Source organism: Brachionichthys hirsutus, chromosome 2, assembly GCF_040956055.1.
Source record: "Brachionichthys hirsutus isolate HB-005 chromosome 2, CSIRO-AGI_Bhir_v1, whole genome shotgun sequence".
Classification (NCBI taxonomy): domain Eukaryota; kingdom Metazoa; phylum Chordata; class Actinopteri; order Lophiiformes; family Brachionichthyidae; genus Brachionichthys; species Brachionichthys hirsutus.
The window spans coordinates 10,554,137-10,580,146 of record NC_090898.1 but is presented as its reverse complement, the minus strand read 5'-3'; the positions used below and the strand labels follow the sequence as shown (position 1 = coordinate 10,580,146).

The 26,010-nt window shown below is 42.5% G+C and overlaps 1 protein-coding gene across 1 annotated transcript; it reads left to right on the top strand.

The window, feature by feature from the left end:
• The first annotated feature begins 331 nt into the window (after positions 1-331).
• Positions 332-24,105, top strand: LOC137906647 (cyclin-dependent kinase 17-like). The gene is made up of 16 exons (XM_068750938.1): positions 332-461; positions 2,579-2,743; positions 11,704-11,837; positions 13,994-14,119; positions 18,069-18,125; positions 18,212-18,326; positions 18,506-18,600; positions 18,694-18,756; positions 18,898-19,021; positions 19,656-19,776; positions 20,355-20,452; positions 20,561-20,666; positions 21,007-21,049; positions 21,152-21,242; positions 21,311-21,388; positions 23,874-24,105. The coding sequence occupies exons 1-16, from the start codon at positions 332-334 to the stop codon at positions 23,909-23,911; spliced, it is 1,584 nt and encodes a 527-aa protein (XP_068607039.1). The 3' UTR covers positions 23,912-24,105.
• Positions 24,106-26,010: the final 1,905 nt, after the last annotated feature.

Sequence of the window (26,010 nt, the reverse complement as noted above, 5' to 3'; positions counted from 1 at the left end):
CTGTTAAAAATACACATAAACTCCGATTCAGTTTTACTTTTCATGGTTGGTGTATAAAGATACCGAGAACAATTTAGAACCTTTTGATGATGATCCAGCCCAGAGAATTATGGGAAATGTGCCTGTAGGCCGCACTGCAGTAGCAAATGTGCAATAAAGATGAATTAGGCACTGCGTGTCTCTCGTCTCTCTGTCCATGATTATAAAGACCACCACAGCATGATGACGATGATGGTGGGGGAGGGTGCAGAAGGCGCTGATGATAATGATGATGTTGGTTGTGATTCCCTCCTCCTTCAGGCCCGTGGGCCCCGGTGGTGCGGTCGAGAAGATGGACAGGATGAAGATAATCAAGCGGAGGCTGTCCATGTCTCTACGCAGCGCTCGGCCCGTCGACGAGTCCCTGTCCGAACTGGCTGAACAGATGGCGTTGGACGAGCCGTCCACTACCAAGGACAATGGTGAGACCCACAGAAACAGTCACACGCCTCTACTTCTTTCAAACACTGCAGCATACACGAGAAGTTAAAATCTTTCATGACAGCCGATTCGCATGTCTGCATGTAAACAGTATCTTAGATTGCAACAGAAGAAGCTCTTATAAGACTGGCAGGGTAGCGCGTGGAGACTAATTGAGTCACCTCCACAACCCTCTGGTTACAAAACACACATTAGTTTCACTCCATATCCGTTTTGGCTGTTTTATCAAGCCACATTATTTAAGAGCGATTTCTCTCGTTGCTCCAGGAGCTCAGAGCCGTAAGACTTCATTCAGAGATTTTTCACCACATGCAGAACTATTTAAAGACGGAGTGCAAATCATAGGTGGAGAGAATCAAATGAGATGTTACCACAGATCCTTGCAGGAGATGCAGGAAGGTTAGAAAAAGATGTAGTAGCAGATTTTTCACTTCCACTCTGTGTTTCTCCCTTTTTTGCTGAATTAAACACTGGAATATTAAAGAAGAAGTATTTGTTGTCATATTAGTAACTGTATTTATTACTATGTCTGCATACTATTATGAAAGCTTACAAATATGTAGAAGTAAAACCGAAACACAATGTATCACCTTTTCCTTGACCATCTTCACCCCATCATCAGCTTCATCGACATCACTTCACCTTTCGGTTTACCTCACTTGTACGTGATCGAGACTGGCAGGACTAGTATATACTATAAACAAAGCTTTGTGTGAATTCACAAAGCTTTGCTGCTCTGGTCTGTTCGCAGCACTCAGCTCTGAGATGAAAGTGCAAAAAGAGCCAAGTCATTCTTGGGAAATTCTGGGTGCCATCTGCTGGGCATCTTTCAGGATTGCAGATCCGCCTTCGGAAAAACCTGAGTCCTCACCTGCCAAAAACATATGTGTGCGTGTGATTAGCATTTGCGAGCGTTCACATTCTTTCCTGGGTCAAGATGGATATCAGGTCGGAACGTGAGGTGTTGAATGTTGCCCGTCCACAAGCTCATCTCCAACCGGTGCATTTGTCTCAGAGGAAAGAAAAGAAAAGAGAAAACACAGGAAAGAAAACACAGGATTAAAGTATTCGATAAAGCTGTGGTCCCTTACTTTTATTCCCCACTTTCTTCTTCCTATTTTTACACCCCGCTCTTTAGTCTGTAATAGCTCCAGCTTTGTCTGTTCACACGGGGCGAGGGAAAGAGAAGCATTATTCATATGGAGGAAGTGAAGTCGGGTACAAGCAGAGGGACATTAAATTTTAACCACAGCTCTACATCTTGTACTCACCAACTCCTTCATATTCTCTTGTTCTCTCAGCCCCAGACCCCCACATCTTTATATATATCTTAGTCAGACTCTGCACATGGGTGGGTATAAACAAAAACAAATTTGTCCTCACATTTTTCAAAGTGCTCATTTGAAGCAAAATGGAATTTCGCGCCGACATCAGAACCGTTCTTTTGCTTGGAGGCAAGACTGCCGTAATTGTTATTATAGGAATTCATAGTGTACCATACAGGAAATTATGGCTTATTTGAAATATAGATGGAGGCTTGAAGTAAAAGAGAGCCGATGATGGATCCTCAATGTGCTCCATATATTGCAAGTGCCTGTTTCTTGTTATTATGCTTTCAAAAAGTCAGACTTTTCCACTAACAGCCAGCAAAGTATCTATTTGAGTCTTGCGTCATGCATGCTTTTCTTTTTTTTGTCCGTCTGTCCTTCATAATCAGACTTCATGATGCCTCATCCTCTGTTCATGGCTATTTCTGTTACTGCGTTTCCTCTTCTAACATGAGCACAGCAACAAGGTGCATTGCCATCCTTTCATCTGTAACTACTGCACAATGTACTGCTCGTCCATGTTCAGCTGCCTCTCTGTCTGGTTTCTGTGTGACCTTGTGCCATCTATTTTTCTTCTTTCTCCTGTTTCCGCCAACCTCTATGTTGCTGCTTCTGTCTCTCTGTCCTATTTTTTGAACTGCTTTCCTGTATTTTGAACTCCCTCCTCAACTTTCATTGAGCTTTCTCCTCAATCTTTTGCACTTTCTTCTTTCCTCCCTTTGTTTTCTCCTCCGCTCCTTGCTGTCCGTCCGACGCGGTGTGCGTCTCAGAGCCCATGGTAGTGTGCGCTGTGCACCCTCCTGCCTCACACAGTGCCCCCTCCTTCCTTCGTCAATATGCCGGTCATCTGGGCCGCACTGCCCTGCGCAGGGAGCTGGGCGGGGGGCTGGAAAGAGACAGAGCCTATCTCAGCCTGCACAGGACTGGATCTCTGGGTACAAACACACACATGCATATTCACACAGTGATGCATGCATGCATGCACACATAAGTGCACAGAAAATACATAAAGCTAGCTGTGCTAAGTCGGCTTGAGCCATTTTAAATCCAAAAAGTGGTGGAAAGTAATTAAGTACATTGATAGTACTGTAGTTAAGTACAGTTTCTCCTCACTTTGCTACATTAAAGAACCAAATATTTATTTGACAGCTACAATTACTACTTACTTTTTAATATTAAGACTGTTCACACACTTTGAGCTTTACTCGTGAAGTCCCTTCAAGAATGGCTTTTTTTGTTTTTTACAGATTAAATTATTCAACAGTATAAAGTCAAAAGTACGTTGTGTATAAATAAGAACAGTCAAATTGCAGGATATATTTGTTTCCTAAGGTCTATTATTTGCCCTCTGGTTTATTGGTTCTTCTGCTGGCATAAACTTGTGAACCTTGGGTTTATTTGCAGCATATCATTTTCCACATTTTTCAAGTTATTGCACTTGCGTCACAGATCTGAGGACTTCCTCCTCTGTTGAAGCCAACACACTCCCCCACATTGCACTTGCATCAACACCTCACCACATTGCTTCCTGCGTCATTTATAGTCCAGTTTTTCCTGCTTTTCTCTTCTGGTTGTCAGTATACAGTATAGCGCTGTCAGGATCTATTTGTCCACCTGCATCCTTCAAATATAATATTCAGTTGTGTATAATTATGTGAGTAAGGGGTGCTCACTGGGTAAATTGTTTTTATTTACTATGAATCTGAAAGGCTAATACTCTAATGACCTTAATCCAACATACACAAACATGCGCATGTACATGCACATCCTCGCGGCACACATGCCCACATGGTCACTGTCTTCTGTCCTTCTCTGCATTATGTAATGGAGTGTGTGCTCGTCTATCCATCCTGTAAGCTCTTCTCCAACCGATGCAAAATGGCTCATGTTAGGAGCAGGGGATGGAGTGACAAAGGGAATGCCAGTGAAATAGGGGGCTGAGGAATGAAATGGAGCTTCGAAAATGGGGAGATATTGATTTGGGACTGAGCGGTTCAGAAGGAGACTTGAACATGACAGTGTAGTTGGAAGGAGGACGTGATAGATAGAGGACTTATTATAGCCGTCTGCAAGTCCATCCATGGAGTCCCTGGCTGATTAAGCTGCACACAAACTACAACAAAAGTCTCGTTGACAAGACGACCGGTTTTATATCAGGATCAGGAACAGCTCAGTGTCAGCTGGGAATAGGACTGAATAGAATGAGATGTGATTCCTGAAAAGAAATGAGAATGGGCAGGCTAGGTCACGGATGACAAATGAGGATCTTTTGAGGTAGTGGTTTTGTAGGAACAGCTGTGACTCTAGGAAGCAGACTGGTCATCCACTCATTGGAAGGTCATTGCTCTAACATGTTCCTCTGGTGTGTGTGTGATTGCATAAATCGCTATCATGCCTGGTGTGCAGTTAATGCCTCGCTCTGCACTGTGTCTGTGAACAGAGAAGTCCAGGCTTGCATTTAAAGTGCTTTGAGTGGTCCGTCAGACAAGTAGAGGGGCTATTAAGCACTGTCCATTTATTATGTTAGAAGCAGTATTACAGTAGTATTCTGTAATCGTCATTAGATACAGGATAATTGTACTGCATAATCAAATACAGTCCATGTACGCAATTTATCGACAGAACTTACACTACAAGAACAAACTGTATGTTTACTTTATGTAATATACCCTAGTAGTAAAGTAAATGACCATAAGCAGGTACTTACAATAAACTTACACCACAGTACTTGCCTTTCCAATATGCTGTGTAATTGACAATAGTGTAGGGAATATGCGGAACCAGCTGTCATGGAAATATGTCACCATACCAGTCTCAGTACCACAGGCCTGGCGGGGGCCTTCTCGGGAGGGATTTCAATGACTTCAGGGAAGCTCTAAAAAAACCCAGACTGAACTAAAAATAGATGCTACTCTGTTATTAAAATCATGTTAAGGTGTAGCTTTAAAAGTTGTTTCCTGCTGGTTGAGTCGCTGAGTCATTGTGTGTTACTCAGCAGTCAGAGCACGCCGAGCACTTTTTAATGGCGCGGCATGATGATGAAATCTCCCTTTCCTGCTGCACTCACTACAGAGATTCTCTCTTTCCCTCTCCTTATTCCTTCTCTCTCTATTTAACTCACATTATCCATCCATCCATCGGAGCATTCAAATAATGCACTGTTCAGCTGTGGAAGTGGGCCTGACAACACTGGTGCGCATCTCCCGTGTGTGTGTGTGTGGGGGGGGGATGCAGGAGCCAGAGAGATTTGACAGGTTTATGATTCATCTTCGGCGAACTCAACCGACACCCACTCCAACGTACTTCCAGTCCAGAGTTGCGCACCACAATTCTCCTTTTTTTCTTTCTCTAGGCACCTCTTTCCTCTCTGGAGGTCTGTAGTTACCCTTCAGAGGATTAGCCGACCCTGCTGTCTCGTTCACTGAGAGGCAGGACTCTGCTGAGAGCTGCCGGTTCTCTAAAACCCTTTGCTGCTATTTCTGAAACCATCACAGATGTCTCCTCTTGCCCCCCCCCCCCAACCGCCTATACATGTGTCTTTTGGCTCTCCACGTATATTAGAGCACTGTATTTAACCTCCAGATAAAAGACAGACAGCTTGTTAGACCACTCTCTCCCTGTGCATCACGAGAGAAAGGGAGCGATTTAATGTAATGCATTACCACTGCAGCCCTCACCCTCCTTCCCTTACAGTCCACGCCTGTCCCATTTGCTCACAGCAACCCCCGTCCCGCTCTCCTTGGAGTGAATTTAATAAGAATAATGGAGTGCAGGCCTTTCATGTAGATGGCCTTGGAAGCCTTTTGTCTTTCTTTGCCTGTTACTATATCTCATGATAAGGCTGAAGAATGCTGCTGTAGAATGCTGGTGATCAAGGCGGGTGCGGTGTTTTGGGGACTCGGACAAACAGTTGCTTTTAGCTCACATACAAGAGGCACTCGGGTCCCCAGCAAATGAATAATAAGATTCCTTAGATGAAGATAAAAGGTTTGCTGCAGTCTTAATTCTGCTTCCCTTGAGCCTTGGGAGTGTGCTTCCCTATGTGTGTGGCTTCCTCTGTCATGTGTGCCACTTTGATTTTTTTACTATTTCCCTGCCATAGAGGCAAATAAAGAAAAAGTTAACAAGCAGCATATCTCAATTTGATGCTCACATTTAGTGGCAAACAATTTGACAACAAAGGTGGTTAAACCAAGGTGGCAATAAAAACTGATGAGATGAAAGTCTCTGGAGGAGGTGGCTACAGAGCGAGAGAGGTAGATTTAACTTTGATTTTGCGTAGTGTCCTTGAATTAATAGGGTCGGGGATGCAGCATTCGACATTGATATGTGTCTGTGAGTGCACTGTAAATGACACCTCTTGTATCTATGGTTAAAAAAAATAAAGATTTGGCCCCCCATTGTCTATGTCTTTTTTTTATCAGATGTTTACAATGACCAAATCAAGCTCAATAGAAGAGCTATTACAAGTTATTAAAAATAAAAATCACAAAATGCCATTTTACTTAGTCCTGCAGTCGCCAACTTATTCCACCCCTTAACAATATGCATCTTTAGTTATTTGCAGGAAGTCATTTATTCCTATGACTTCCTGCAAATGTGATGATGCCTAAGCCCAAGTGCCCTAGTCTAGTCAGTTTTATTTATCTAATGCCAAAACCATAGCAAAACTTATCTCAAGGCACAGTTCAGACATTTAACTCTTATGTAAATTAAGGCCTGAACAGAAAGCACATATGGGACTCACATCTGATTGGCAAGTAAGTGCTCTTATGAGGGTTTCTAATCAGAGGAATGCATTTTTAGACTGCAGTCATCATCAAAACTGGCATTTTATGTTGAAATGTAGAAAAAGAGCTTACAGTCTGTCATACTGAGATATTTTAACAGATTCTCTTTTATTTAGTATAGACTGGAGACTGAAGGACCCAGAGGAAACATACATGCGTATAGGACGTCCCGTACGATGACATTAACACTGCAGACTTACAGTCCCCTCAGCCATGTGCTTTGAATCGCTTCTCACGCTTATGAATGTAAATTAAAAATGTTTTCAAATTGTGCTAATTCTACATTATGCTGACAATTCGACTCATTGTTGTGTGGAAGACAAGTAGTGGCTTTGGGTGTGTATGCGTAGATGGTCTCATTTGCGCTTATTGACATGCAGGGTGTGCAAGCCTTTGTCCATGAGCATGTGACGGTTATTTGATGTGTAAGAGACATCCTGATTATTGACTTGAAGGGAGAGGTGAGTTTTGTTGAGTTGGCTTTAAAAAAAATATCTGTCACATGAGCACTATGAGAAAAGCAACAGCATCATACTCCTAGGTGAAAAATACATTGGGTGCATGCCATCCCATGCCATTTGATGACATTGCTAACATGGCAGTTTGTTTAAATTACAGTTGATGTCCTTAGTCACAGTTAAAACACATCATTCCATCACAGTTCAGCTTATTTCCTAAATAAAACACTTGTTTTAAGGTCTTAATGAAGGTAATTCATTAGTATTAAGATTATGAGTTTTTGTTCATCTGATGTGTTCTGCGATTAAAGGAGGTTATTGTTGTTGAGAGGCCAGAGATGCGACAAAGCCATGAGTTTCAGGATTGGCCTGGTAAAGTGTCCCCTACTGATTTTCAAGAAAGCAGTCAAGTTATCAAATCACCATGATACAGGATGTTCTTTTGAGTTAACCGTCCATGTCAGGCCCAAGCTACATACAAAAGCAATAACTGCTGGTCACCAGGATGGATAACAGACACACAGTAACACACAATTTGATCTGTGATCTGTTCTGTATCAATTCCATTGTTGTGCATGAACTCCATTGTCGTCACTACACTGAAACGGAATTGTTGGCAATGAACACAGTATGCAAGCAGTTTTTGGATGTAGTTTTATGTAGAGGTATACAGTACAGTAACTGTATTTAGTGGTGTGTGTGGGTGAGGCTGCTTGTGCATGGGTTGAGCGTGAATAATGGCCTGTGTTTCAGGTCCAAGGGGAATGACGAAGGAAGAAAATGAAAGAGGAGGATGAGAAAATGTATGAGAGAAGAAAGATAGGAGAGAGATGATACGAGAGGTGTCACTCAAAAGCCTCATGGGTTCAATTTCTTTGCGAGATAAGTGTGAGGAGACAGTGTTTAAAAGATGGAAGGAGCAAAAGAGAAAGAAGACAAATGAGATGAAGGCAAAAAAGGAGGTCAATCAGGCCAAAGACATTGTCATTGGTTTCTGAATAAGAGAGAGGAATAATATAATATTCAACACCATCTCTCGACCTATAAACTGATTAGAAGAGTGAAGAAGGGATAGATATAGCGGGGGGGTGAGAGTACTTGGTTTCTCATGAGAGGGAGGAGAGTGATAGCAAGGTGAGGGGAGGGGAAAAAGAGGATTGACAACATTGAATGCACTGATAGGGGCGCCAGAGGCAAGGAAAGAGCAGCAGGAGAGGGAGAGGAAAGAAGGAGAGTGGTGTGCTAAAAAACAGGGGAAGAACTGGGAGAACAAAGAGAAGACACCGGACTGCGAATGAAAAAGGACAGGGGGGTAGAGAAGACGTACGAGACAATGACGTCAGTGGGTTTTTTTTATCCTAGGGAGTGCTGTAAGTTTCATACTCTGAAAGTCTGTGTGTTCTGCAGCGTACTGGCTAGCGATGGAAACAAAACAGCATTTATTCTGAGAGGATGGATGTAACAGTTGACAGTCTGTGAGTTGTATTGCCTCAGCGGTATTTTGCCAACCTGCATGGAGTTTGACCTTCCTTAGTCAGCAAGCAGACTGAGACTGCAGAGGGAAATATTGTGAGGAAGACGGCGAGGTGGACAGAGGGTGTGTCGACGACTAGAGAGAGGATCTGTTGTTAAATGTGAGTCGTAGCTGTGGGAGTTGTTGCATTGCCATTAGTGTGCCTGTGCAATCAACACCATTCTCCCAAAGACCAGTATTCCACTGGGTGGGGCTTTCCGAGCGAAACAGCCTGACGATTATATTTTACCCAGAAAGCTTTGGCCCTTGATTGGCTACAACTCCTCAAGCTTGGATCCCACCCATACTTGTTGACTGGAACTCCCAGGATGGGACAGAACTCCTTTCTTGGCTCTCTGTGAAATGCATTTTTGAATTTGCAATTAACCTGTCAATTCAAGTGCTTTGGAAAAAAATGGATACGCCAGGCAACGCCCAAGCATGCTCTGCTTGTGCTCCCAGAGCGGGTCACTCAAGGATGGGTGAGGTTAGAATGGGTAATGGGATGAGAATCGGGGAGAGAGAGACCCCAATGAGACTGTCGCCATTCCGCATGCTTCGAGTGCTGGACTCATGCCGTCCTCCAGGAAACCGCATTGGTGAGTTTCATCACCATCGCCGCATCCTTATCTTTTATCTAATTAGAGGTCCAATACCTTTGTGATTATGACAGTTTAATAGATATTTTGGAGATATATTTTGCTCATTCGATGATATTATAGGTCGGCATTAGCATGTCTGTGTTGCATGAAAGTCTAGGGCTTTATTTCAATTGCATACTGACTGTGGGACATCGAAAGATCAGGCATTTTCATTATTATCGATATGCAGTATGTTAAGTACATTATTTCAGAATATCCAGAAACCACAACATTGAACATTGTAAACTTGGTTTCAAAATATTACTTTCTCTATGGGGGTGTTTAAAGATCACAGATGTAGTTGGATGGCTCAGGGCTTTGTGTGTGTGTTTCTTCAAGGAAGCCGTGGATCCACGTCATAGAGTAAAATGTAAAAGTAAAATGACTTTCAAGTTATGTTTCAAGTTTTGTGATCACTGCAGTATCATGTAGTCTTGCCACTTACTCCATATTCAGTCAGTATTCTGTCCTCTGCTTTTGCAGTGTTGAGAACTTCTGGCCAGATGCCCATGAGAAATAAAATGTGTCTGTTAATTAAAGGACTGAAAATAGTAGGTAATGCATTGGATGTGGACTGTTCGACCTACATACCCTTAAAGAAAGCCAACCCAACTTTATGTGTGGCCTCGCAGGCTGATGGCAGCAGATTTGCAGGATTTCATTTAGTACTCTTGAAGCAGACCTTCCTCTCATTGCACTTCTTCTATTCTGACATTTCAAGCATTTGCTGAGGCACCACTGACATGAACCAGAGATGGCTTTCTGGCTAAGTGCAGTGAATGCAGAGTTGGGCAAGCTAACCATAGTTCTAAAAGCACCCACTTGCTTCCAAACATGCCAGCAGGGATTCAGGAGCCCTAACTAGGCCAGGCTTGCTCCATACAGGGTAGCTCATGACTTTCACTGTCTGCTCTTCATCTGCTATGGAAATGGGGCAGAAACAATCTTTGGGAGGCGGGAAAGGAAGACACGTCTCTGAGTGTGTTTATTTTTGGCTTAAAGTGTGTTGAGGAATCTGTCGTAGCCCAGGTGATGTCTGATCAACCTGGACCCTTGAGTGTTTATAGAAAACAGACGAGATGAGGATGTCTGCAAAAGTGAGAAAGGCCTGCTAGATAATGGCAGAAGGAAACGAATGTTCGTGCATGTGGCACTATTTAGATATCCCAGATCAGTTTTCTCTCACTTGGTGTCAGTTACCTCGAGCGCCGTCAGGGTTGTGAGGGTTGAACAATACGGTTCAGTTTTCCTGCCAAGCTGTTCTGCATGCAACACCTGCACCCTTATGCCTCTCTTTGAGTCCACAGGCAGGACACGAGACAGCGAGATTCAGTTGACTATGAAGAGGCTTGCTCACCACTTTACCCCGTTGGATTGTTTTTGAGTACTTTGCTGATGAGCATATGCTGCGTTCGCCAACAGATAAAGTAATGGACACATGTAGTCAGGAAACAGCAGCTGCTATTTTGTCTTTGCACTAAAATGAAACATTTGAGAATTACTTTGACTTTGTTGGTGCTTTAAGGTAACAGGTACTGTCTGACGATATTTGGTGCCAGTTAGAGGTAACTAAAAATACATAAATTGTAAAACAGGTTTTAGAAAAAAGTCCTATAACACCCTGAAAATAATAATGTTGAACAATTAAATAATTATGTATTTATGTTAAACACTTTGGATGTTGTGTCATGTATTGCTTAACAAATAAGAAATCATACCAACTTCAGCTGAAAGTAAAGCTGCATTTAACGGATTATTTTGCTGTTCATTCAGTTCACATGATATTTTTCACCCTTTTAAAATAAATTTTTACAAGCTTGTCTTGTAACAATTCTTAAACTAGATTGCACTAGGTTCCACTGAAAATCAGCCTCAGGTGGCGTGCTCTTCCTCAACACTGACACCATACACTAATAAATAGCTTTCCTTTCCATCAGTCTTTGTCATGGCTGACATGCCACTCAAGGAACTGATGGTTTTTTTCCCCTCTCTGCTTGTACTTCCACTCAAAAATGTGTGGCTCACAAAGCACACACACATTCAGTATGCTCTGTTCTTGACCCAGAATTGAGAGCTATTAGGTACCCTTTCCCCCTACATTTGCTCATCCGCCATCCTGCCTGCTGCACGGTGACACAGTAATCAGTCGGACATTGGGTGGAATGGAGGTTTGGAGGCTAATGGGAAAAGACTGGATAGCTGCCACTGCATAATATCTTGCCTCCTCAACTTACTGGCAGAATTTTATACGCTCTTGGCTACCCCAACATGGTTGGTGGTACATTCAATCATCTGGGGATTGGGGTGCTACTTTGGCTTTCTCAGAGAGAGGAGTGTAATCTGAGAAAGACAAACGCTTGTGTCCTCTTGACAGGTATGCGAATAATGTGACTGAGAAGGAGTCATATTGTCATTCAACAAAACCAAGACTTGAAAGAAAGCACAGCGCAGTCCCAGGTAAAGACAGTTTGCATGTTTCTCTCTGTGTCGTAGGTATCGTCCATGAGAACGTGAAGATGGGTTCAGATGGGGAGAGCGACCAGGCGTCTGGGACATCCTCTGACGAGGTCCAGAGTCCTGTCAGGGTCCGTATGAGGAACAACCACCATCGTCGCATCTCCAATGAGGTTTGGGAAGCCAAAGACATTGTCACTTTAAGACATCAGCATATTATACAGTATTTTAGATAATACATCTGCACCAATATATATTAGCTGGAGAGCGGTATCGCTCTGTTTACATGTTTATATGCCGCGTTTATCGCGGGTTGAACTGATCGTTGTCTATGTGAGCTAACCTGAACTGTTTGTGGACAGCTTAAGCAGCTGTTTTGTAGTTCTTCCATGCCGCTCAGCTTTCACTCGGCCCCCCTGCTAGAATATGAACGTGTGTTCATGTGTCTGTCTGAGGGACCTAAGGGTTAGCGATGACTGCAGCAGTATTATGGGAAATACCTCTAGACATGCAGGCTCAGCTGCTCTGTGTGGAAGAGTGGAAGAATTTAATTTGTGCTGCTTTTAGCACAGATAACAGGGAGGGAGGGAGCTGAGACGAGAAAGTAATTATGGAAATAAGAATAATTATTGGTCTGGCATCCTGAGGAACATGACTCAGGAGAGGATACGAAGGAAGACAGAGGAGAAGGAGAAAGGGAGGGTAGGAACAGAAAAACAAATTTTCCCTTACACCCCCTTCCCCCCATATGCACCCCCCCCAGGAATCTGTCCATTCCTCTCTTCTCTGCTCCTGTTTTCCCTCTCTTCATCCTCCCCCTCTGAACATGTGTATGGCATTCTATCACAGTGCCAGCTGCTCTCTCTCTCTCTCTCTCTCTCTCTCTCTCTATCTCTGTGCCAGTGTTTGTGCAGTCATGTGGCAGGTCAGATCAGCCCATTGTGGTAAATGCATGTGTGAGTGCATGGAAAGACGCGTTTAAGGAAGACAATGAGGGAGCTACTAGAGCTGCTCTGCATTGTAAGTATTGGGAAATATTTGCATGTGTGTGTGTGTGTGTGTTAGTGCTTGACTGCGGGTCTTTTTTCTAGTGATGCTCATGAATAAATGGGTGTGAGCGTTATTATGTATGTTGTTTGGGTATTTCTGAGCTGCTGTTCTTATTGGAAATCCCTGGTGTGTGAATACCATGAAAAATAGTTTTGTAGTATTCATTTGAATATTATACACAGTATTGGAGTTCTTGCTTCCCGTGTATTCTACTCTTTAGTGATGCAGGCATTTAGTGCAGCTTCCAGATGTCTGTGTTGCTCAGGTCAGTAGGTCATGGTACATCAGGTGTGTGTTTTATTTTTCATGTAATGTGTTTATGCAGCTTGCAGACCATGCTGGACGATTTCAGTATGTGCTAGTTGCATTTTTCAAAACTGTGTAGTCACCATCCCAAGGTGATGGGCTGTATATAATCCTACAGCAAGTGATTTGATCTAATGAGCTCCAATAAAACCATTACAGGCATAAATTCCTTCAGGCGTAAATACACTTTCTAATCTTCCAGCAAAGCTCGTGTAAACTGATTCACTCACACAGTTGGTGCTCAGTCACCCCGGCGCTGCTGTCATGGAAACGGCATGTGATTTGCATCACGTAGAGCAAAAACAAAGAATCAACTGGACTCATTCAAGTTTAGTTGAAGACATAAACAGGACACGGACACGAACAAGTCCAGTCGATTCTTTGTTTTTGTACCTCGACCTGGATGACTGAGAACCTACATAGACGTGTGGCTTGCGACTCGACAATGAATCTGTCCTATATGAATAACATATAAAGGTAGATGCGATGCTTCCTGGCTAAAATAGTGTTCACGCAGACTGTATTCCTGCAAGAGCCACAAAGAAACTCCAACCTTGGAGGAGTCGGATCAGGATGGCTATTGTACTCATGCCGCATAGTGATAACATCTGTTAAAACAAAATACCATTACTCACCTAAACATAAACAAATACAACTGATAATAATTACCGGTAGGTGGAAGAGACAACATATCAAATGTGGTGAGTAATAAAAAGACTGCAGTGTTCCAAGCCTCTCATTCGACTCACAGAGTATTTCAAGCTTGTTAGTTTTATTTTTAGTAACACATGCATGCTGCAGAGCTTAAAACCGAAGAAATGGTATACAATATAAAACATAATGTAAGGAAACATATACCAACCACTGTCATATGATTTCAGGTTCTACTCTATGAAAATCAATACGATGAAATTGTGCTAAATTAATTTAATTAATTTCTATGTATGTGCGACCCCCCCCCCCTCTGTTTCAGGACATAAACAAACGTTTGTCCCTCCCAGCTGATATCAGACTACCAGAGGGTTACTTGGAGAAGTTTGCCATGAACAGCCCGCCCTTCGACAAACCCATGAGCCGCAGGCTGCGGCGAGCTTCCCTGGTCAGTAATCATTGTGCCTCGGTGTTTATTTGCATGCGTGTGCAAAGCAGCTGCAGCTAATTGCTGGTCAGCTGCTTCGGCGATGCGTTTGTGGTCACATTTCTCAGTGCAGCTGGCAGTGAGTGCGCGATGCTGTCTCGATGTGATTTTAGTTTCTGAACAAACGCCATACGAACCTTGAAATCCTGTTGTGCACGGCTACACAGCCGGACATCCAACTGCCTCAATCCATACAGGGAAGCCACAAACATAAAGGGATTTTAAACACACAAAGAGTTATGCTATGGAGCCTACAATGACTCAGTAGGGGATGAATGATAAATTATCGGAATAATTATTCCAGGCCAGGAGCATGATGGTATTAATCTGATATGGGGGGTGGGTGAATACAGAGGGGATAATGGGTAGAAATAGACAGATATTCATGAATATGCATCATGTCCTTTTCTGTTGCGGATGAATTACTGGCCTTTCACTCACATTATACTTTGGTCACACTTTCTTCTACGTTTTTTTTGTCCATACAAAATTGAATAAAGCAAAATGTTTTCTGTTTCACTCCTGTGCTTAGTCCTTTTAGAATTATTATTATTAGTCTGCATACATTTTAAACACAGTTACAAAAAGCCTTGATAAACTGTGGGAAGGCATAAGGAATACACCCGCCATCAATTTCTTTTGCTGTAATTATTGATCAGGGCTGGCGCCGTACCGCTGGATCACTGCTTGAAACCATTTAATGGTGCAGCAATAGTCCAGGCGTCGAATGGAGATGAAAGAACACAACCTCTGAGGAGAGGTTTGTTGTTTAAAGCCGGATGAGAAGCGGTGGATTGACCTTCTTCTTTTTTGTTTCTGCAATGTAAAAGAAGATAGACGTTTTTTGCTCCATGCCTGGCTCTCCGTGCTTGTGTTTTCCAGTGTGTCTTTAGGGGTTGTTACATGCATGTGATGTAATAGATCAATCAATAATTCAGCAGTGGTGTCAGTTATATCTGCAGCAGCTGCTTTCCTGAGGAGGATTCTACACCGGGACTCCTTGAAATAAACCAGAATGGAAGGAATTGACAGGGAAGGAAAGATTCAGAGGAGGATTGACAAGAGAATGTGGAAGGAATGAAATTATTTAAATAATTTAGTTTAGAAAAAGAAAAATTGCTGTGAAGAGGAAATTCAAAAGCAGTCTTTGGATTTATATTACAAGGCAGGAAATTAATGGCATACTAAGCTTATCCTGCATTATAAAAGCTACAGACAGGTTACTTTTTTTTTTAGAGAGAGGCTCACATCCTATGCTTAAATTTGTGCGGTTCACTTTTGCAAAATTAGGTTATTTAACGTGCAGTACATAATAATGAGTAAAAACTTGTGCTTCAGGTTTCTTCTGACATGCTGTGAGCTGCAGGCTTGGATTAAACTAAGTTCATATTTACTCCTCATTGACTTGAACTACGTCTCCTATTCGGTTTCTGTTGATGAGAAGTTTAATGTTGTAACGGCAAGTAAATGAACCAAACCATCTGTCACAAGAAAGCAAATATAGCTCCTCGTTTACACTTCAGCCACCGTAAGATGTCCCGAGCTCCAGTGTCCTACTTGTTACCGTAACACCCAACATGTCAGGTATCCCGTAACAAGGCTTGCTTTGGAAGCCGTGTAGTTTGATCTTTGAATTGCTTCCAGTGTAATAAGAAGTTGGTTGGTATCAGTTTTCTCTCATGGCCGTTGCCAATTGATAATCAATTATTGACAGCAGTCCAAGGAGATTCGGTGTTCCATGGTGCTATATTATCTCAAGCCATCAACACCGAACTTGCCCTTTTAACCCATTCAACCATGTGGCGATGCTGCTGTTTTTGTGGTGTGTCTGTTACTGTTACATGTAGCACAACTTCACCAAGAAACATTCCTAGTCAGTGAACCCTCATTGACAATGGCAATAAGCTACTTCTGATTCTGATTCATGTAGTTAAATGTTAGTTTAACTGTAAGACTGAACAGCCAGTTTGGCAAATACCCCCCCCCCCCCCCTCTCTCTCTCTCTCCAGAATCAAGCTGTCTTTCAGCCTGCATAACAAGGAAATTGAAATGTGCTTGAGATAATGCACGCTCTTCTCAGTACTCCTTCTGTCGATATATATCTCTCTTCTCACATTTCTTCCTTCTTCCGTCAGTCCATCTATCAGTGTGTCTCTGCGGGTTTGGAACATAAACATACACTATTTGTTTGTCTTATTGTTGCTTACATTTTGTCACTAAAACTTAATCTAACCTGAATTTACTGGGTATTGGCAGAGTAAAGGCACAGGAATGAACCCGGCGCTATTAAAGCATATGTAGCTGCACCAGTGCATGCTGGGCCTTCCACTCAATTAGAGACTCAACCAAATGTATTTTCTAGAGTGGGGTTTACATGCCTGTGTGTGTGTGTGTACTTTTTTGTGTCTGTGTGTTTGTGTTTCGCTCATGAGACTGACTCCTGCCAAAAGAGCAGCTCACCTCAGCAACAACAGTCCCTCTAACACACACAGAGATGGGAGCCATGTGTAAGTGAGTGCCAGTGTGTGCACTGGGAGTGTGTTTACATTTGAGCACAGGCTCTTGTCACAAATATTCACCTGCCTACAAGTACACACAGTCATACACACGCAACCTAAACAACACATACTATTACATATTTTTTGTTATTTTTAAGCATTATAAATTACCAGATGAGATACATATTCATTCTAACATGGATGCACACAAATGCAAGTGTGTCATCATGTGTCCAAGCTTGCTCTGGTGTTGGCTTTAAGGCATGACTTAGAGATCACATGCTTCATCAGCTAACTTGGTCACTGGAGACCATCCCCCCCCCACACACACACGCACGCACACACACACACACACACACACACACACACACAATCCAGCATTGGATAGAGAGAGACAAACATGGGTAAAACATGTTGAAACTCTGACAGAGATAGACGAATAAGGGCAGGAGAGTAACAGGGAGTGGGGTAAATACTGACAAGCCTGTGGGTATCACAGCTTGACATAGCTACAGCCATCTAAAATTCATGATCTTCAAGCCCCAGGGCCACACATATTATGCAGATGAACCCTATTAGCTGAATTCTGGATTAAGTCGGAAGGTGCATAGATTTGACATACGATGGTTAGAGATCTATAAAAATTGTTAGATACAAATATGCAGCCCCACTCATACCGTAAAAAAGGATGTACAGTATGTGCAGCTGACAGTGACATCTCATTGTATCATTAAAGGTAATGCCATGCGGGATATTTCCGATAATGCATGTAGACTCATACATAAATAATCACGCTTGTGACCCACGTGCATGGGCTTTGTCTGGCTGCAGAGACGCCACCCTCTGCCTGTATTTTCTTATTTTTACTGTTGAGTCTCATTCCCAGTTCATAAAATACAGAAGATGCAGTCTGGGGGGCCATTTGAAAGCCTTTCTCCATAATCGCTTGCTACTACTGTTCACCTAGAATATTGAAAGGTCAATTTCAGAGCGCTCGCAGAAACAGTGGAAACAGACGTAGCCCCTGTTCAGTGTCTTTATGCAAATCCTATCAGACACAAGCCATTTTGGCTGCTCACAATATGCAGTGTTCACAGTCCTGAACTTATAGGACAGAATTATTGAGTGAAGCATGGATGATCAGTAAAATGCTGCACGTGAAAAATCAAGTACGATGTTAATAGAGGAACACAGAATAACAAGGCATGGTGACTCATTCGCTGCAGTTATTTGTTTGCCAAATGCAGACAATAAATAGGAATAGGATTGAAAACTGACCTGACAGCTGTTGCCTGGAGGATTTTCATCCAGCTTAAACATGTTGCTGTGGCTCAGCCTCGCCTGCCGTAGCCAAATTAAAAAGCAAAGTGGCTCTGTTGCTTCTTCATCTGCATTCTCTCTGTCTTCTCTAGTCTGAAATTGGCTTCGGGAAGCTCGAGACTTACATCAAACTGGACAAGCTGGGAGAGGTGAGCTCCATTAAGAACACGCACACACCATAAATGCTCACTTTGCTTTATGTGTCACTGCATCGCCGTGCTTTCTGCCTTCGCAGGGGACCTATGCCACAGTGTTTAAGGGGCGAAGCAAGTTAACGGACAACTTGGTTGCTCTGAAAGAGATCAGGTTGGAGCACGAAGAGGGCGCGCCGTGCACAGCCATCCGAGAAGGTACTGATCATGTGATTTGGTAGCAAGCAACTCACAGGCGAACAGATGTTTGTACGGATTCAATCAACAGTAGCTGTTAATCCGTATTTCCTAGTGGCTCCCTTAGCGCTTAGGGATCTTTGAGTTGTTTAAATTCTCCCAGGTTGAATGATAGTCAATGTTATACCTCCTCCTTCTAGTGTCTCTGCTGAAAGACTTGAAACATGCCAATATTGTCACTCTCCATGACATTATCCACACTGACAAGTGCCTGACGCTGGTGTTCGAGTACCTAGTGAGTGCCTGCATCCATGCAGAGTTTATTAAAACAATTGGAATCTGAGAAGGAATCTTCTTCCTTTCTTATTTCTTGTATTTCCCCCACCAGGAAAAAGATCTTAAGCAGTATATGGATGACTGCGGAAGCATCATGAGTGTCCACAATGTTAAGGTAGCATGTTAATATTCACCAATGAAGAGAAGTAATAGTAACAGTAATAAAACAATTGCTGTTGAAAGTATTCACATTTCGAACCATTACAATTTTCTCCCATTTTCTCCTTTCTTCGTCATTCCTGCCTTCACCTCCCAGATATTCCTATTCCAACTGTTGCGGGGTTTGGCATACTGCCACAAAAGGAAGGTCCTTCACAGAGACCTCAAACCTCAGAACCTGCTCATCAACGATAAAGGAGAGCTCAAACTTGCAGACTTTGGTACGTCACCACTTATCTAATAGGAGCACACGTCAGTCTTGTGTATTATCTTGCGATGCACTTTTAAGATGCACAAGAGCAGCTCAGGTTTGATTTGTTGCTCCGTTTTCCTTGTATAATTATTATTTAACTATGAATGTCCAAAGCCAGAATTAAAGCAGCGATGCACATACATCTCATACTGAACTACGTTGAGAAAGACTTGCCTACATTTCATGACTAATAAGACATTCTCCTCCTGTGCTGAAAAAAATTCTTGGCATTTATTTCCTAGATATTTCTGGTATGTAATTTGTTTTCAGAAAATCTATATTAAAACAGAGGTGGGAGTCTAAATGCTTCTTCCGTGTTTGTAGTTCGAGCTGGAAAACTGAGGAAACACTGCCCTCTTTTGACTATAGGTCGTAACATGACATGTTATGCATTTTTTAGTTTGATTGCTCTTTATAAATTATTAATCAAGTCTGAATTCTTCTGATAAATCAGGAATTCTCACCAAAATAGAAACAATTTAATAGTTTGTGCATGTTACACATTTAAAAAAAAAACAAATGTATGTAAATTCACATTTTTAAGCATCTCTAAGTCACACCTATTTGCATTAATATACCTCCCTTTTTGTATTTGAATTTAGGTTTGGCAAGAGCCAAGTCTGTTCCTACAAAGACCTACTCCAATGAAGTCGTGACACTATGGTACCGGCCTCCAGATGTACTTCTCGGCTCCACTGAGTACTCGACACCCATCGATATGTGGTGAGCAAACACACATTTAAAGTGAATCCACACAGCTCCAGAGAAATATATAACTTTACCCATCTGTCACTAAAATGTTGACTATACCTGAAAGTCACAGTACAATGTTACTGCCGCCGCCGAGGCGGGGATTACGTCATCACCGGCGTTTATTTCTCCATCCGTCTTTTTGCAAGATAACTCAAAAGGTTCTGGACGGACCTTGATGGAATTTGTTTCTCAATATATCGGTTGATTATTGATCAATGTTTATGGAATTTGATACCGCAATGTAGGGTGGGTATCTCTATCACACCACCGAATTTCATCCGGATTGGATCCAGAATGGAGTAATGGGGTAAAATATTTTGAATTTGAACATTGAAAACAAAAGTTACAGATTCAAAAATCATTTAAATATACACAGCAACTCTGATTCACTTGTACTTTTCATGGTTGGCGTATAAAGATACCAAGAAAAATGTAGAACCTTTTGATAATGATCCAGATCACCATGTGGACTAGTTCTTAATTAAGCTGCAAAACAAAGGTTATAAATCAAATCAAGCTCACTTTGATGGTTCTGTGTTCTGGTCCAGGGGTGTGGGCTGCATCTTTTATGAAATGGTCACAGGCCGACCCCTCTTCCCTGGATCGACCGTGGAGGACGAGCTTCACCTCATTTTCCGCATCCTCGGTAAGACACCAACAAAGTCGGATGAGCTTCTACCTTTGTTGCCTCCATGGTATTCGTGGGATGCGTTCATTTTTGTCTAATCCTGTAACTTGTCTACATCTTAAACAGGAACTCCCACAGAGGAAACCTGGCCTGGTGTCACGACCAGTGAGGAGTTCAAGACGTACAATTTCCCCCAATATAACGCAGAGCCTCTCGTCAACCACGCACCCAGGTTTGTCGTTTGATTTAGTTCCCCGCTGCGTCCAATCGACTGATTTGGGAACGCTCTCTTAATGGACACTATGCAAAGGAGGGAAGATGACAGCAAGCGTGACCTGTTGTAACCTGTTCATCTGAGAATGAAGCCATTGTGAACTTTAATATCTTCCTTCATCTTCGACATGAAACACGATCGATATTGGTTTAAATGGGAATTTTTGTCAAACATTTCCACCTCTGCAAAATGGCAACAAAACGACATTTCTCTATGCATGGGGGGGGGTTAGCATTTAATCACATTAAACATTGTGTCTTCCTCTTTCTTATCTTCCTTCTCTCCTCTTGTGACGCAGGATAGACAGTGACGGCCATGACCTGCTGTCAATGCATCTGCAGGTGGCATATATTTCACGTACTGATGAATAACTTCACAGCTTGGACACCTAAACGGCCGGACTGCAATCAAACAATCCTGTCTGCCATTTTTTTTTTTTGCAGTTTGAGGCGAAGAAGCGGGTTTCGGCTGAGGAAGCTCTCCGGCAGTCGTATTTCAGAAGCCTCGGGGAGCAAGTTCAAACACTGGCAGACAGTGAGTGCACATAAAAAGACAAAATGCACTGCGTATATCGTGTCTCATCAGCTCTCTGTTGTTTTCAGCTGCGTCACTCTTCTCCGTAAAAGGCATCCAGCTCCAGAAAGACCCAGGGAAGAGATCCTCCGTTTACCCAGAATCAGGTTAGTCCTCCAACTTAAAAAAAAGAAAAGAAAGAAGAGCAGAAAGCGCGGATAAAGGAATTCTGTGTGAGACTATGAGCGCAGGCCGTGCTCCCTGTCCTTTTCCTCTTCTCTCCTCTTCTCTCTGTTTTCTGTGTGCCATATACTTTTGTCATTGTGTCGACACGCACGCCACTTTTTGTTTTTACACTGAAGTCACTTCCATTAGCAAGAATTGTAGAGCCGTATTATGACACGTACAGTAATAGGAATATTGTACTGATGATCAAGATGGCTTAGATTTAAAAGTACATGCACTCATTACAATGGAAACACATACACCGAGGAATGAGATGTTTATAACCGAGACTATATAAACCGAGACTATAACCGAGACTATATTCTATGATGAATAGAAGTTCATCATAGACCACTAATAGCCTAAATAAGTAACATGTTCATCCATTGTGGGTCTGGTATTTGTTATGGAAGTACAGTGTATTAAATGTACATAATGTGATATTACTGTGTTTCCGTCTCTATCATGCTGTCAGCCTCTGTTTGTCTCTCTTTGCTTCCACGTTGTCTCTGTCGTGTTCTGATAAACTTTCCCTCTCTTTTTCTGGTACACTTGCTCTGTCTCCTCTTTTGCTATCTTCATCTTTTCCTTATTCCTTTCTTTCTTCCTGGTGGGCACTGTGCCAACTGCTCTGTAACACCCCCAATATCCCCCAAAATCCCCTCACCCACCCCTCCACCCCAAAGTAGCGGTGACCCATAAGCTGGGCTCTGCACCCTCGCAGTACTTCCAGAGCGAAGCAGCCAATCCCAGGGCCCAGAGTCACAATCTCTCCTATACTTCCACTGGCTGAGTGGCCCCTACCATTCTGGTAATTACAGTCTCTTTCACTCTGCCTGCACCCCCCAGTCTCTGCCTGGCCTCTTCCCATCTATCCATTTGTCTTTGCTGTCATCCCAGCTTTCCTAGTTGCTTATCTAGACTTACGTTTCACTTCCTGGACCAGGACAAAACTGTTTAAACTCGCAGTGTTCTTTAGGCTTTTCCTTGTCTCTGTTTCGTGTCATTCTTTCCTTCGTGTCTGTGTTCTTTCACCTGCCAGCCTTTCACCACATTCCCAGCCCTGCACCCATGGAGTGAGCCGCTCCCTACGCTTATCACAGAAATGAGAGGAAAATATTCATAAAAAAAAAAAAAAAGAGAAAGAATTGTAATCAGCGAGTAAGGAGTCGTACGATTCTTCTCTTTCGCAGTCCTGTTTAGGTTTCTGCAGCGAGGGATGTAGTGTTTCTGCTGCATCTGTAAGTAAGGCTTTGGTTTAGTGTGTGTTTGGTTGGTTGTGTATTTTCTATAGCATGGTTGTGTTTGTTTTTAACCGAAGTGTGTTACAGATGCTGGTAAGTATTATTACAGGTCGTAGAACTGTATGATCAAGTTGTCTTCAGTCTTAACATCACTGCTCTACATACCTTTATGGAGCTTTCTTGTATGCCTATTAATAATAATTTTGGAAAAGTAATTTCAACATTGCAAAAGCGATAGCCCCTTGCGCCTAGATAGGCGCTCGGACCTAATGACAATGCCCCTGCCCCAGTCCATATAAAGAAATCTAGTTTCTAGTTTCTTTTTCATGTCATTGAATGGCCTGCATGGATTCCTGGGTTGCTAATTTATCAAACTACTAATATTAAAACTTAATGAAGCATAATTATGTCAAAAAGAAAGTTATTTGCTGTAAGTAGAGTAAAGCATGTTTCCTCAGAGTGATAATGTAAACGTCAAGCCATAGTGGGCCTGACTGTCATATCTGACGGCTTTATTTAGCATTATGTTTTACACGGTGGGTTTTGACATGTATGTTAATATTATAATTGTGTCACGGGACTTTTGATCTCAGCTACAGGGATACAATCTACACTCTTTATTATTGTCTTTTTAAGTTATTTAGAAGGAAAATTTGATGGCATGAATAAACTTAGGTGATCAATTGAATCTGATTGATAAACAGTGTTTCCACAGTAACTGCTGACTGGCTGCTTTCACACTACCAGGCTGAAGTGGCTCTGATCTAATATAGCACAAACCAGATGCTTGATTTTAAGTTTTGTTTTCAGATAGATTGGAGTCACTTTCACCTGTGAAAGTGAAGAAAAGAAAACCTGTACATTCTTATCAATAACGTTTTTCATTATTCTGCTTACATACAGCAAACAAACTACACAGATCAGCTTATTATTATGATGATTGCTGTGTATTGTATCTATTGCATCATTTGGTGGCGGTAATGATGTCACCACAGGCTGAAGAATATTCTGAAGCATGATGATACATAACTTATCTTTAGTTTTACTCCTGTGTGAGCAAAGCTTTTGATCTTATTTGCATTTGTTTTGTTGTTGGCATGGTGTGAAATTGTGGGCGTATAGTGGTGCATTTTGTGTGTCTAAATGAAGTCAAAACCTCTCTCTCTCTCTCCCTCTCTCTCAGCCCAGGGGAAAAGCAGGAGGCAGAGTGTGCTGTTTTAGTGCTACCAGAGGTGGAGGTGAAGAGGGCGGGGCATACGAAGATGCCCTGTCAGACATGCATTCACTGATACTTCCACAGAACCGACGGAGCGACAAACACGCTGCCAAACAAACACACACACACTGAAGAACAACACACACATACAACAAGATGGAAACTAAACAGAACGAAGGTTGAAGAATCCATATTTAAAGATGACTCATCTCGACCCTAAAGAAAGGGGGGGGGGGGGGGGGGGCGTCAAAATAAGAGAAGTGCATGGAGGAAAGTGGGAGTGCGCGATTCTCCTTGCTGCTACAACTGCTGCTGTCCACAGGAGGGCAGTGTTTAAACTTGTGAGGCTTTATCGGTGAGCTGCAACAACGGAGTGAAAAGCGGGAATGATGTGAAGGCAAGGGGAGAGCAGGGAATCCTGCCGCCTCCTCTTGTATTTTCATTTTTGTCATCCAAACTATTGTTGTATATAAAGACACTGATCTGAACTCTTCTTCTTCTTCACATCCAGAAACCCTTCTTCATAACCCTGAAATGCTCATTTAATCTTTCCGTTATGGTCTGTAAAACAACACACAATCTTCCTCTCAGTTACTTTCTCATTCTTTTTCTTTCAGTGTTTCTCTCTAAAATCATCCACACACACACACACACACACACACACACACACACACTGAAACTTCTAAGTAGGCAGGTCAGTGGAGTTTACGGAGATAAACGTTAGCACCTTATAGCCCTGTAGAGTTCAGGGTGGCTGTCATTACCTCATCAGTCACTCCAACAGAGAAGGATGTCAATTACTGTCTAGAATGGTATAAAGAAGAATCACAACATGAAACCAAAAACAAGAAACAGCAACTCACTAGCCACGGCAGGGCCGGCGGATTTACTGTCATGACTGTACTATCACTACACTGCAAATGAAATAGTTATAATCCAGTAGAAGGCCATGATGACATTTCCTGACATGCTGTAAACAGTCAGTAAGGTGTTCAGACACGCTTGCTTCCCAAGCAGGCTTTAAGGACAGTGGTAAAGGAAGTGTGCAAATCCTCACCGGCTTCTTCTCAGACCTCCCTCCTCCACCTTGACTCAGAGGTTTCCTCGACGTGTCGCGTGACGTACATGTGTCAATGTTGAAATGTTCTATTTGCACCAAATATTTACCTCTTTAGATAAGGAGTACAGCATTCATCAACAACCCCGTATCTCTCCTTTCCAAATCCATGTGCATTTATTTTGACTTTTTTCTTAAAAAAACAACAAAAATCTGTATATATGAGCATTCTTTTTACTCGTTAGAAGCAATGATAATTCCAGGTTGCTGTTCTCAGTCACACAGTGTTGTGACTGGCTGGGGACGTGTTGCACATTCCTTGAGCTCAGGACTAATTGCAAGCGTCGTTTTGTGGATGCTGCAGAGGTACAGCTGGTTTTGTATGTGGAGCAGGGTATGCTGAACAGGGCCCGGAAGTTCTTTGCGAAGGAGGAAGCATTTTCTCTGTCATTTATTCTTTGCTGACCATAATATTGCTGCTCATTGACTATTTCAACCATGACCTGTCATTTCCTCAAGCATGCTTGTGTATTACGGTAAACACTTCTGTTTTCGGTCGGCACACGGAATAGCTGCTGATGAAAAATCCAGATGTTTTAAGTCTTGCATGTGACATAGTTTTTTTTTTTACCCCAGACACCACATCAACCTGTCATGGCTCCTCGGTGGAGACTTTAAATAAGATGAAGACAAGATTTTATTCAGCAAGAATGTGATCTGCTGCCGACATTTGGACCAGATCTCGATGAATCTGTTTCGACTTCAAGCTGCGTAATCCTGTTATGTAAGACGTGTAACTGCAGGACTTGAAGCACTTCACACACTGTCGTCTCCCTCCCTGCTGTTGTTCCTGCTAGAAGCAACAGGACAAATGTCTGTCCTCCGAACACCTGGTCTTCAAGCACACAACTGTTTCACGCACCAACCAGTTGACACCTGTAAATGCACTGTATCGATGAGATGGCTTGCCAGTAGAAGTTTTTCATTCCTCAGTCACTGACCTCGGGTCACTTCTGCAGCTTTTTCTGAAAAGGCCTCCGAAAGAGA

Bases quoted from the DNA above. Each gene is read 5' to 3' on its own strand.
- LOC137906647 (XM_068750938.1), top strand. From the start codon at position 332: ATGGACAGGATGAAGATAATCAAGCGGAGGCTGTCCATGTCTCTACGC. The intron at 462-2,578 runs GTGAGACCCACA...TGTGCGTCTCAG, and splicing joins GTCCACTACCAAGGACAATG to AGCCCATGGTAGTGTGCGCT. The intron at 18,327-18,505 runs GTACTGATCATG...TCCTCCTTCTAG, and splicing joins GTGCACAGCCATCCGAGAAG to TGTCTCTGCTGAAAGACTTG.